Raw genomic sequence first — 13471 nt, forward strand, 5'->3', positions numbered from 1 at the left:
ACTGTGGCCCCGGAGTGTGTGTTCTTAACAACTTTACCATTTTGCGTTTTGATGTTGAGAACAGGAAAGAAAATGCAGTTTAGGTTCCCAGCAGCCTTACAATGCTGTTTCCAGGCCCTCTGGAGTCCTGTTTGCTTCCTTGCCTCTAGAGTAATGGGCTGCTTCTATACTATCCAGCGTTACCCTTCGTTTTTCTTGTCGTTGCAATTTGATTTTATCAAAAGAACAAACCTCAGTGCTGTTTTGATTTAGACCTGTTTAAAGATGGATTCTTATCTAATTGTCAGACTTTTCTTGCACAATATTTAACAGCTGTTGAGGAGGTAGTCACTGTAATCAAATACGCTCTTACTCCAAAGACAAGGCTGATAAGTTTGTTGGAATGAAGCAATCCACTTAAAAGCGTAGCTGTGGCAGTATTTTTTTTTTTTTTTAAGTTTTCCAAGTAAGAATAGATTGTCTAAGCCAAGTAATCACAGAAGTTTCCTCAAAAATCGCCCACATTTCATGAAATCCTCACTTTTAACAGGTCTAGCAAAAGTTGAAGTCTGGTTGTCTTGCATGGAGGCTTGGGTGTACAGAACACACGGTCTGTTATAGAACTTAATAATCCATATTCGTTCATTCAGTGTTGTATATAAACGCAGCTAGCTGCCAGTTTCAATCCGCAGGATACAGACTGTATGCATGTGTGTGGTATGTGTATGTGTGTAGGTGTGTATGTATGTTACAGAAAAAATGCTATGGAGAAAAATATAAAGAGGTAAAGTATGTTGGTTTGGGTGAGTTAGGATTGTTATTTTATATGTGATGATAAATTGGCTTTCTTGATAAAATAACATTTGAGCAAAGATCTAAAAAAGTGTGGGAGCAAACCATCTGCATATCTAAGGAAAGCAAGTTCCAGGCACAGGAAACATCTCGTGCAAAGGTGTTGAAAAAGGAGTGTGCTTGGGTATCCAGGGAGTAGTGGTCACGCAGTGAGGTCCAAGAGCAGGGAGTGGGGTAGTTGTGGGAAATGAGATTTGAGAGGGAGAAGGGGCAGATAATGTACAGAATTTCCCTCTGGGTGTGAGGAGACCCACGAAAGAAGTCCAAGCTCCAAATTATATTTAACAGTATCTCTGGCAAAAATAAACTGGTGGGGGAGCGGCAAAAATGCAAAGGGGACCAGGCAAGAGTTGATAGTATTTCAGAATAGGGTGGTAGGAGTGGAGGTGGGATAACCTGGATATATTTTAAAAGCAGAGTGCTGAGGATTTACTATTGGAATAGACATGGGAGGAGAGAAAAAGAGGAGTGAAGGATAACTCCAAAGTTATCGGCTCCAGCACTGGAAGGGTGAATTGCCGAGACTGGAAAGAGTACAAGAGGACAAAATTGGGTGTGAGACGAGAGGGAATCAGCTCAGTTTGGGACATAGTGAAATGGAGGTACCTATTAGATATACAAATTATTTTCTTAATAAGATCCAGGTACTATGAATCTTATGGATATTATGGATCTTATGGATAAGTTCCTTATCTTAAGAAACTATGGAATGACAATACAAAACATATTTTATAGGGTTATTTTTTAAAGCATGTATACTTTACAAAGGTCTCAAATTCTTTTGAAAGTAGTCTGATATAAATAAGTCATAATAAATTCAGTCAATAATAAAATTCTGGAAAATTATTTTTAAAATTTTTTTTAACTTTTGTGAGCACATAGTAGGTCTATATATTTATGGAGTACATGAGATACTTTGATACAGGCATGCATTGTGTAATAATCACATCATGGTAAATGGGGTATCTAGCTCCTCAAACATTTATCCTTTGTGTTACAAACAATCCAGTTATACTCTTTTAGTTACTTTAAAATGCTAAATTATTATTATTTATTAAATTACTATTCACCCTGTTGTGCTATCAAATACTAGGTCTTACTCATTCTTTCTAACTACTTTCTGTACCCGTTAACAATTGCCACTATCCACCCTCACCTGCCCCAGACCCCACTACTCTCCCCAGCCTCTGGTAACCCATCCTTCTACCCTCTGTCTCCATGAGTTCAATTGTTTTAATTTTTAGCTCCCACAGATAAGCGAGAATATGCGAAGTTTGTCTTTCTGTAGCTGGCTTATTTCACTTAGCACAATGACCTTCAGTCCCATCCATGTTGCTGCAAATGACAGGATCTCCTCCTTTTTTATGGCTGAATAGTACTCCATTGTATATATGTACTACGTTTTCTTTATACATTCATCTGTTGATGGCCACTTAGTTTGCTTCCAAATCTCAACTACTGTGAATAATGCTGCCATAAGCATGGGAGCGCAGATATCTCTTGGACATACTCATATATAACCAGTAGTGGGATTGCTGGATTGTATTCTAGCTCTGTTTTTAGTTTTTTGAGGAACCTCCAAACAGTTCTCCATAGTGATTGTACTAATTTACATTCCCACCAACAGTGCATGAGAGTTCCCTCTTTTTCTTATCCTTGCCAGCATTTGTTATTGCCTGTCTTCTGGATAAAAGCCATTTTAACTGGGGTGATATAGTATCTCATTGTAGTTTTGATTTGAACTTCTCTGATGATTCCTGATGTTGAGCACCTTTTCATATACCTGCTTGCCATTTGTATGTCTTCCTTCGAGAAATGTCTATTCAGAAATTTTGTCTATTTTCAGATCAGATTATTAGACTTTTTCCTATAGAGTTGTTTGAGCTCCTTATATATTCTGGTTATTACTCCCTTGTCAGGTGGATAGTTTACAAATATTTTCTCCCATTCTGTGGGTTGTCTCTTTGCTTTGTTGGTTGTTTCCTTTGCTGTGAAGAAGCTTTTTAACTTGGTAGGGCAAGAGATATGGGTCTAGTTTCATTCTTCTGCATATGGATATCCAGTTTTCTAAGCACCATTTATTGAAGAGACTGTCTTTTTCCCAATATATGTTGCTGGCACTGTTTTCGAAAACAAGTCCACTGTAGGTGTGTGGATTTGTTTCTGGATTTCTTATTCTGTTCCAGTGGTCTATGCCTCTGTTTTTATGCCAATACCATACTGTTTTGGTTACGGTAGCTCTGTAGTATAATTTGAAGTCAGGTAATGTGATTCCTCCAATTTTGTTCTTTTTGCACAGAATACATTTGGCTATTCTGGGTCTTTTGTTATTCTATATAACTTTTACGATTTTTCTATTTCTGTCAAGAACAGCATTGGCATTTTGATGGGGATTGTATTGAATTTGTAGATTGCTTTGGGTTGTATGGACATTTTAACAATATTTATTCTTCCAATCCATGAACACGGAATATCTTTTCAGTTTTTGTGTGTCCTCTTCAATTTCTTTCATCAGCGTTTTATAGTTTGCCTTTTATAGATCTTTTACTTCTTAGGTTAAATTGTTTCCTAGGTATTTCATATTATTTGTAGCTATTATAAATAGGGTTGGTCTCTTGATTTCTTTTTCACATTGTTCACTGTTGGCATACATGAACGCTACTGTTTTTTGTATTTTGATTTCATATCTTGCAACTTGACAGAATTCTTTGTCAGTTTGCTCGTTTTTTGGTGGACTCTTTAGTTTTTTCCAAATATAAGATCATATCATCTGCAAACAAGGATAATTTGACTGTTTCCTTTCCAGTTTAGATGCTTTCGGTGTGAGGAGACCCACGAAAGAAGTCCAAGCTCCAAATTATATTTAACAGTATATCTGGCAAAAATAAACTGGTAGGGGAGCAGCAAAAATAGAAAGGGGACCAGGCAAGAGTTGATAGTATCTCAGAATAGGGTGGTAGGAATGGAGGTGGGATAACCTGGATAAGCTGATGATTTTTGATTAGAATAGATATGGGAGGAGAGAAAAAGAGGAGTGAAGGATAATTCCAAAGTTATTGGCTCCAGCACTGGAACGTATGGATCGCCAAGACCGGAAAGAGTGCAAGAGGAGAAAATTGGGTGTGAGGCAAGAGGGAATTAATTAGATATACAAATTATTTTCTTAATAAGATCCAGGTACTATGAATCTTATGGATATTATGGATCTTATCAGTACTATCAGTACTATTATTGTATTGCTCTTGTTATAAACAATTGTAAAAAATAAATTCAATCTCAACAGTAAACAAATAAACATAAATTGATAAGAAACCATACTTCATCTATAATTCTCAAGAATTTTTTAAAGGGTATTCCTCTGCCATACTAGCAGACACAATCCTAGAGGAAAACATACAAACAGCATCAAAAATCTTTAAAATATGTATAGAAATGGAACCAGAGAAGATGCCTGAGAAACTTAATCTGAGGTAATAGAGATTTACACAACAATTTAAATACATTGATGCTTATCAGGTTTTTTTTGTTGGTGGTGGTTTTGTTTTTGTTTTTGTTTTGTTTTGTTTTGTTTTTTGAGACGGAGTCTTGCTCTGTGGCCCAGGCTGGAGTACAGTGGCGTGATCTCAGCTCACTGCAACCTCTGCCTCCTAGGTTCAAGTGATTCTCCTGCCTCAGCCTCCAGAGTAGCTAGGATTACAGGCACTGGCCACTATGACTGGCTAATTTTTGTATTTTATATTAGTAGAGACAGGTTTGTAAATTAGTAGAGACAGGGTTTCACCACGTTGGCCAGGCTGGCCTTGAACTTCTGACCTCAAACCATCCATCTGCCTTGGCCTCCCAAAGTGCTGGGATTACAGGCGTGAGCCACTGCGCCCAGCCTATCAGTTATTTATTATAGTGACAATATAGAGACAAATTAAATATCAAATACTAGGGGATTAACTGTCAAGAACTAGGAAGTGTTTGAAATTTGAATCTGCTTACAACCTAACAAGTAGCCTCCCAGTGTTTCATGTGCTGGCAGAAGACACAAGACTTCTGGGTCAGAGACAAAGGACATTCTCTGTACACCAGGAGGGAGAAGCTTTATCTTCATATTGACTCTCCACGCTCCCCCTCCCAAGTCTAAGGGGCAATATGGAGCAGTCCATATGGATGCTGCACACAGCAGGGCTCGAGTCCTAGATGAGGAACCTTAGAGACTCAGAGTTTAAGAAATGCCCATCACATAAACAGGATGCAAGTAATCCTTTATGAGGATAACATTATCTTTATTACCCTGGACAGCAAATAAATCTGCCCTCTGCTACTAAGGAAGAAGCTATTCCTCTCTTTCAAGGCTGTTCACTATAAAATCATCCTTGAAAAGATAGTTTAGAACAAAAGTGCAAAACTGCAAAAGGCCATGGAGAATTGCCTCCAGACACTAAATAACGTATGGTCATCATTGTAATGTGGACTATGTGGTTATAAAGAAAATCACTTTTCAGAAGGTGTAATAAAATGAGAAAAATATTTTGACATATTAAAAAACAGGTTCTCATTCCCCAAAACTACACACACACACACACACACACACACCACAGAGAAAATGGACATGATTTTCTTTTAAATTGCACTGTTTTATATATGTAAAGAAAAATGCTAATATACACACAGCATTTTTTTCTGGATTTTGAAATTATGCAGAATTACTATTTTCTTTCTTCTCCTTTGAGCTAAATTTTCTGTAATGTATGACTTTTATGATCAGAAAAAGGCTTTCTAGAAAATATACATAGATACAACACAAAAAGCACAAGTGACAAAAGAAAAAATAAGTTGGACTTCATCAAAATTAACAACTTTTTGTGCTTCAAGGGACATCAAAACAGGGAAAAGAAAACCTACAGAATGGGAGGAAACGTTTTCAAGTCGTATAACTGACTAAGGATTTGTATCCAGATTACATAATTTTGCAACCCAATAATTTAAGAAAAATAACTCAAGAAAGAAACAAAGGAATTGAATAAGCATTTCTCCAAAAAAGACAGGAAAATGGTTGATAAGCACATGAAAACATGCTCAATATCATTAGTCATTAGAAAAACACAAATCAAAACCAGGATGAGATACCACTTCACACCCACCTGAAAGGCTAAAATAAAAAACAATGACAAGTGTCGGTGATGATATGGAAAAACTGGAACCCTTACACATTATTGTCAGGGTTCTGAAATAGTGCAGCCACTTTGGAAAATAATTTCGCAGTGCCTTAAAATGATAACCACAAAGTTGCTATACGATTCAGCAATTCTGTTCTCAGAAAAATGAAATTCTATCCAAGAGAAATACAAACATATGTCCACACAAAAACTTATCACTGAAGTTCATAGCAGCATTATTCATAATTGCCAAAACACGGTTACACAAATCTCCCTCAACTGATAAACGTATAAACAAAATGCAGTATTAGCCACAGAACAGATAAAACAAAGTGAAGTACTGATATACATGCTACAACTTAGACAAACCTTAAAAACATTAAGTGAAAAGAAGAGGTCACAAAGTCCACATATTGTATGATTAAATTTAAAATGTCCAGAAAAACAAACATATATAGAGACAGAATGTATATTTAGTGGTTACCTTGGGTGGGGTGAGGGAGAAATGGAGACTGATTGCTAGTGGGTATAGTGTTTCTTTTTGGAGTAATGAAAATGTTCTGAAATTAGATAATGATGATGGTGGCACAACTCTGTGAATATACAAAAAAATCACAGAATTGCATACTTCAGAAAGGTAAATTTTATGCTACATAAATCATATTACACTTCAATAAAGCTATTGAAATACATATACTATACATACACACTAAATCACCCATTATTAAAATGGGGAAAATATAAATAGATAATTCAAAAAGTAACAAAATGGTCAGTAAACACATTTTTGGAAAAGCTTCAACCTCACTAGTAAAAAAAATACACTAAAAGAATGAAGTGCTATTCTCCCCTTTAAATTAGCAAAAAATAACCTTAAATAATAAAGCAATGGTATAGTAAGAAAGAGAGTCTATATTCTATTACTGAAAGTGCTAAATGACATAACGTTTTTGGAAAGTCATTTGGTAATATATATCAACTATAAAACTATTCATCTTCTTTGACACAGTAATTCCATCTAGGGTTCTATTCTAGGGAAGAAATCACATGCAGATAATAATGAGATGTTCATCAGGACATTATTATAATAGCCCTAAAATGGGGAAATAGTAAATATAATGAAATTTCCATAGGATTAAAAAAAAAGCCCCACATAATCTTCTAAAAGTATGTTTTGAACACTGCAATATGGTACATTTAAAGAAGCAAACTACAAAATTGAACTGGGTGATCCTAAATTTCTAAGCAATGTTTAGTGTACGCAAAGAGAAAAAACACCAGAAGAAAATGTAGCCAAATATTAACAGTGGCTAATTTCTACATGTAGTCCATATTACTTTTATAACCAGAAAATTATTATTTGCTAAAGGAAGATAAAAGAAGAGATAACCCTTGGAGCTGACAGTATACTGACAGTGAATGATCAAGAGAAGGCAAACCTCATGGATATGCTGATGTCCGTCCATCACAGACAGAACTTGAAAATGAGATAACTATTTGCCCATGGTGAAAACAGAACTGTATAATTATAAGTTGGTGAGTTCAACACTAATTCTGGCAGGGTTCTAAAATGAGTTATTTAATGGACCTTTGTATGAACCTAAAAAGTGGAAACCATCAGTCAGCAAGAACATCATGGATCCACCATCATCATTTCAGAAGACTTCCTTTCTTTCTTTGATGAGCTGTTTGGCGACGTGATGAAGGACAAACTTATCAACTTCTAGATGACATCAAACTGAGAGAACTACTGAATCTGCTATTAGGATCAAGATCCTGAGACATGGGGGCAAGTGGCTTAAGTCACTTCTGCTCTTGGATAAGATAATGAATGAGGTAATAGAAAGCAAGCTGATTAAATAGTGGATGGTACCAAACTGACAGGAACAGCAGATGTGTATCAGCATCCAAAAAAGAGTAAGACATAAGCAAAAGTCTAAATTCAATGAGATAATATTCAACATAGATAACTATAAGATATTATCCTCAAGTCTAACTACTAATGGGTAACTTGATGGGCATCATCAAGTTTAACTACTAATGGGCTAACTACTAATGGATTTCTTTTCAGGGTGATGAAAGTGTTCTAGAACTAGATGGTAGCGATGGTTGCACAATATGTAAATATACTAAAACCAATGAATTGTGCATTTTAATAAAAATGGTGAATTTTACATTATTTGAATTTTATCTCATTAAAATATATATAATTGCAAAATGTTTCATATATATCTCACATATTATGTCAGATACATTGACATCCACAAATATTTCACACTAATACTATAAGATCCACAACACTGTCAAGTAGTATTGTATACAAGTGTACAATGCACAAGAGCCCTGGATTAATAAAGCAAATTCTTAAAAATAAAGTAATGAGGCTGGGCACAGTGGCTCACACCTGTAATCCCAGCACTTTGGGAGGCCGAGGCAAGTGGATCACCTGAGGTCAGGATTTCAAGACAGTCTGGCCAACATAGTGAAACCCCTGTCTCTACTAAAAATATAAAAATTACCTGGGTGTAGTGGCACATGCCTGCAGTTCCAGCTACTCGGGAGGCTGAGGCAGGAGAATCACTTGAACCCAGGAGATGGAGGTTTCAGTGAGCAAAGATCACACCACTGCACTCCAGCCTGGGCCACAGAGCAAGACTCCGTCTCAAAAACAAACAAACAAACAAACAAAAAGTAATGAATTATGCATTCTTCACTAATTCAATTTTGAATTTATTTACTGCATGCTTAGTTGGTCCCAAGCACTGTGTTAGGTGCTATAGATACAAAGGGTGAACAAAATATAATCCCTACCATTATAGGACTTCCATCAAGCAGGGGAGCTTGACATTAAATGAACATAACTCAAATAAATTTAACAATTGTAATGAAGAACCTAAGGGGAAAACACAAGGTGTTATGATAAAATACAACAGGCAGATCTGATTTAGATGGGGGAGTTGGACAATAGCCTGAGAAATCACAATTTGAAACTAGAAAGATGAGGTATTTAGCCAGGTGAAGAGTGAGAACTAATGTCCCCCCAGATGGAACAGCAGTGCAAAAGTCCTGAGGCAGAAAAGAACTGGTCCCATTGGAGAACTCTGTGAAAACAAGTTGTGATCAGAGGGTTGTGGATAAGAAGAAAATTGTCACAAAACGAGGCTGGAGAAGTAGGAAGGGCTCAGTCTACACAGGGCGTTACGAGCCATTCTGAGGATTCTCACTTTATATCCTGGGTACAAAGGGACCGCCACCCAGGAAATTTAGCAGGGAAGTAGCATGATCAATTTGAGACATAAAAGCATCATCCAGGCCCCTCTGTGAGAACGGGATTAGAAAAGAGCAAAAAAATAAATCAGGAGACCAGTCAGGGTCAGACTAGGGGGTAGGTGTAGAAAGGAAGAGAAGACATTTGCAAGGTCTGTTTTGGAGGTTATCACATATTCTATTTCATAACTCAAATTTACACGTGGGAAAAATGCCTTCCAGAAAGACCAAAGCATATAAAGTAGAAATCACTTACCAGGATCCTGGACACATTTGCCTCAATCTAGTACCAAACTAAATCCTACAAACACTTCAAGCTACTTCCAGGAGCCCTGAAGTCTTTTCATTTAATTAAGCAGCACTTGTACCCAAATTATGCCTAAGCTTCCAGCAAGTTTTCAGAGTGGTAAAGAAAGCCAGACAGTGAAGTAGAAACCTAGAAGTTCACTGGGATGAGTACACAAGTAATACTTGGTGTCCCCCCTTTAACCCAACCGCAAACCAGCTTGTCCTTGGAACTTTTTTTTCCCTCTAGAGGAACCATTCTGGAAGAGAAGCACTCTGCTTAGCATATGCTCTGTTAAAGGCTTCAGTTAAACATACATGCACCCCCAGAAAGAAATATGTGCAAAGCATTGCAGATTATGCACGTGCACCTGTCTCCTTAAACTGCACTCCAGAGACTAAAGCAGAACACAGAGGCTGTCATGGATATTACACAGTCTACAGTGAGTGAATGACTTCCATTGTAACAGAAAAGCAACTGTACATTATACACGCATAAAATTCTTTTCCTCTTAAAACTCTACTACCCACACGGTAAATATTGCTTTAAACCCACAATGGGCCAGATAAACAAACTTTGTATATACTCCTTGCAAACCCAAGACATGAAACCACGAAATCGAAGGAAATTTACCTATAGTTTCACCAGGTATAATGGAAGCAAATAATAAAGATGAATATGACCAGTAACAACTATATATTTAACTCCGCAAGCTCTGTAAGTAATGTTGTTCTCTTTTTCATTTAGACTGTGAAAATTAATTTTGCCCTTAAAAATGTAAAACAAAAGGAGGATGTTATTTAACCTCAAGGAATCATTTATCTTTGACCGCTGTTATTCTTTTCAGCTTCTTTAGGGTTGTAATTATTTATTACAATATATATTTATACAATTACATGACCACTGTTGAAAATGCTCCTAGTCCTCCTTAACTCCTTCCAGGTTAAGACGGCTCTTCTAAGAAGGCTTCCCTTGACCTTGAGGGCAGAGCTGATCCTCTATTCAGTCTCCCTCTCTACCCACTGCACCTTGCACATGTCTCTATCATACACTGACATATTTACAACTGCCTCCCCTTACAGATTGTGAGTTCCTGGATGCTCCCAGCACTTAACACAGAGCCTGGCACATGAAAGGTTCTAAATGCTTGTAGAATAAAATAAATGAATAAATGAATCTGATCCAACCAACCTCTGGAATTTCTTCTTTTTTCACCAGCATTATCGCAAATGTTAATGACCCACCCAATTCAGTAACACTTCAGACAATTTTCCATTTTCCCCCAATTTCTTTCCATTTCCAGATAAATAAGGATTTCTGACTTCAAGTACTGCACTGCTTAGAGGGTATCCATAAACACCAATTTTAAGAGTAAGTGAGAACACTGCTTACAACTCAGGTTCACACGTGACTTTGTACCAGGTGGCTTTGTATATAGAACAGAAAAGGCCTTGATTCCCCCAAATTCATATTCTGTAACAAAGTGGCATCCACTGCCATGTCACCCTATCATTCTTGCTATCAATATCCACAACAGCTATCACTTTTACAAACGGCCCCCTTCATCATGGAAGAAGGAAGAATGCCCTTGGCAAGGGCAGAGTCCATGAGTTAAATTCATCCTTCTGGAATAAATTATTTAGTACCACTTAAACTCTGAAAGCTTTGAGCCACCTATTCTGTGGTTTGTAGCACTGTCTTCTAAGTTTACAATTTCCTGATTGTGAAGCGACAATTTAGTTCCCTAGTGCAAAATCAATACAATTTAAATTTACTGTTGGAACTGACATTCTCCAGCAAACTAAAAGATTTCTTCTTCCAATGACATGAGATCACTTTAATCTGCTTTTACAAAAAGGTACTCAGGAACTATTCCAAAATTTAGGAATCAATTCTTGCTGGCCATAAAGCAATTGCCCCCACCCCTCTTAAATGTGTGGGATCCCTGGAACCACCTGAGCTATGGCCACTCTGACCTAGCTTTGACCTGTCAGGGGCCTACATTTTGAATGGAAGTTCACCCTGCAAAAACGCAAGGAGCTGTGATGGTAGTAACAACAGACAGCCAATGGGGTTTTTAAACATAGTCTTTCACTCGTTTAGGGTTTTTATCAGGCAGTAACGTCGATCATCATTTTCATTCTAAATTAGATTATCAGTACAACTGAGTAGGAAGAGTCGGTACAGCGATCAACGTTTCCAATGTTAATTTACTGGAGTGATCAGGGACCATTCGCTTTTGTTGATTAGCAAAAGCTGGTGTTGTTAAAACACAACAGTGCGTGACGAATCCGTAAGCTGCGTCCTTTTCTCTAACGAACAAAACGGACTGGAAAAGGCAAGAACACACCATCATTCAACCTACAATGAATATTGATCATCCGTTCTGTGTAAAGCCCCTTGCAGCTGCTACGCTGAGGATGAGGATGGGGACTGGGAAGGCCGAGTCGGGTGGACCTGACACCCTAGATTTAACAAGCTTCCAAGCGCAGGAGCCCATCTGCATTCAGCTCATTTTCCTTGCACCTGTCACCGAAAGGCTTATTTCCCTTTCAACTATTCTGAGCGGCCAACAGCTAAAAGAGAAAGCCTCGTGCCAGGAGAAAGAAGGGTTGATCAACACCCAGTTACTAGCAGACAACTGAGGTTCCCTCCCGTTCACCCCTGTGTCCACTGCGCACCCCCAAAACCAAGAGGTCAGACCCAGCAGCAGCTAAGGCTAGGCCTGGGAGGCAGCAAGAGAACGACCGGGCTCGCAGGCACCCCGGGATGCTCAGGCACTGCCTGCTCCTCCCTCGCCCGCGGTCCAGGCTCCGCCGGCGCCCCGCAGAGCAGTCGGCCTCCCGCGCGCTGAGCATCCCTCCTCCTCCTCCCCCATCTCCTCTCGTCCCTCCTCCGCCCGCGCTGGTGCCACCAACCTTGGGCGTGCGGATGTGCTCCATGGCTGGCCCACGTCTGCAGAGTCCCGGGCGGGCGCGGCCTCACGCACCTGCGCGCGTCTGCGGCGCGACAGGAGAGGCGCGGGGAGGGGACTTCGCGCCCGGGAGTGGGCGGGACGCGGTCTTGGCTCCGCCCCCAGGTGCTCCGCGCGCGGCGTGCGGACCCGGAGCTCCCGCGCGGCCCTAGAGATCCCAGCTCCGCGCCTGCGCCCGCCTGCGCCCACCTGCGCCGCCGCCGTGACGCGTCTCTGTTTGGGGTTGCTGGGGCGATGGCTGCTCGCTCTCTCTTAAGAGGGGCAGCCGGCGAAGCACTGTACCGCCACTGTTTCCCAAGACACAAAGAGGGCCTTGTTTTGGGTGTGGCCTCCTGGAAGAGAGATGGGGAGTACACGCTGCTCCACACCGTCCCTGGGCTTCCTTCTAGGGCGTCCCAGGATAGGCAGGATTTCAGGGTGGGGCGGAAAAGAAGGCTGCCACAGACACTCTAGACCCAGCACGGTCTCGTGGGCTCAGTGTGTGTGTTTCATCCCAGGCGCGGCCGGCATAGCACTGGGGGTGCGGGTGGAAATAATAGCAGCAGTGTTAGCGCCTTGGTAAGCGCGCTGCTAAGTCAGGCATCTCACATCCACCTGCGACTTCACTGTTGCAGGCGACACTTTTCCCTTGGCACGGTGTTGGCTGCTCATTTGCCCTCTTTATTTAGCTCCAACTGAACTGAGAGATAGAAATACAAAGCATCCATTATGCGGTACCATTTCTCTATTGATGATAATAACAGTAGGGTTGGTGCCATTCTTAGTGTTAGGCCTCTTGGGAAAAGCCAAAGAGAAGAAGAACGCCCTCCAGTTTTTTTTTGTTTTTTTTTTTCTTGCAGCCCTAAGAGTACAATGCTCCACCATAAGTGAAATTTTATAGAACTCTACATAGTTTTGTTCAATTTTTTCCTCACTCTTACTCATCTTTCAGGCTGGATTGTGATTTTTTTTTTTTTTTTTTTTTTT

At 39.5% G+C, this 13471-nt stretch overlaps 1 protein-coding gene across 1 annotated transcript in view; it reads right to left on the reverse strand.

Annotated features, from left to right (window-relative positions):
* The window catches only part of MTMR7 (myotubularin related protein 7), a 116886-nt gene extending 104326 nt beyond the window's left edge, over positions 1 to 12560 (reverse strand). The window contains exon 1 of the mRNA XM_054499618.2: positions 12450 to 12560. Within this exon, the coding sequence (XP_054355593.1) occupies positions 12450 to 12473 (24 nt within the window). The 5' untranslated portion in view covers positions 12474 to 12560. The remainder of the gene's footprint in view (positions 1 to 12449) is intronic.
* Positions 12561 to 13471: the final 911 nt, after the last annotated feature.

The sequence above is a fragment of the Pongo pygmaeus genome, chromosome 7, assembly GCF_028885625.2.
Source record: "Pongo pygmaeus isolate AG05252 chromosome 7, NHGRI_mPonPyg2-v2.0_pri, whole genome shotgun sequence".
Lineage (NCBI taxonomy): Eukaryota > Metazoa > Chordata > Mammalia > Primates > Hominidae > Pongo > Pongo pygmaeus.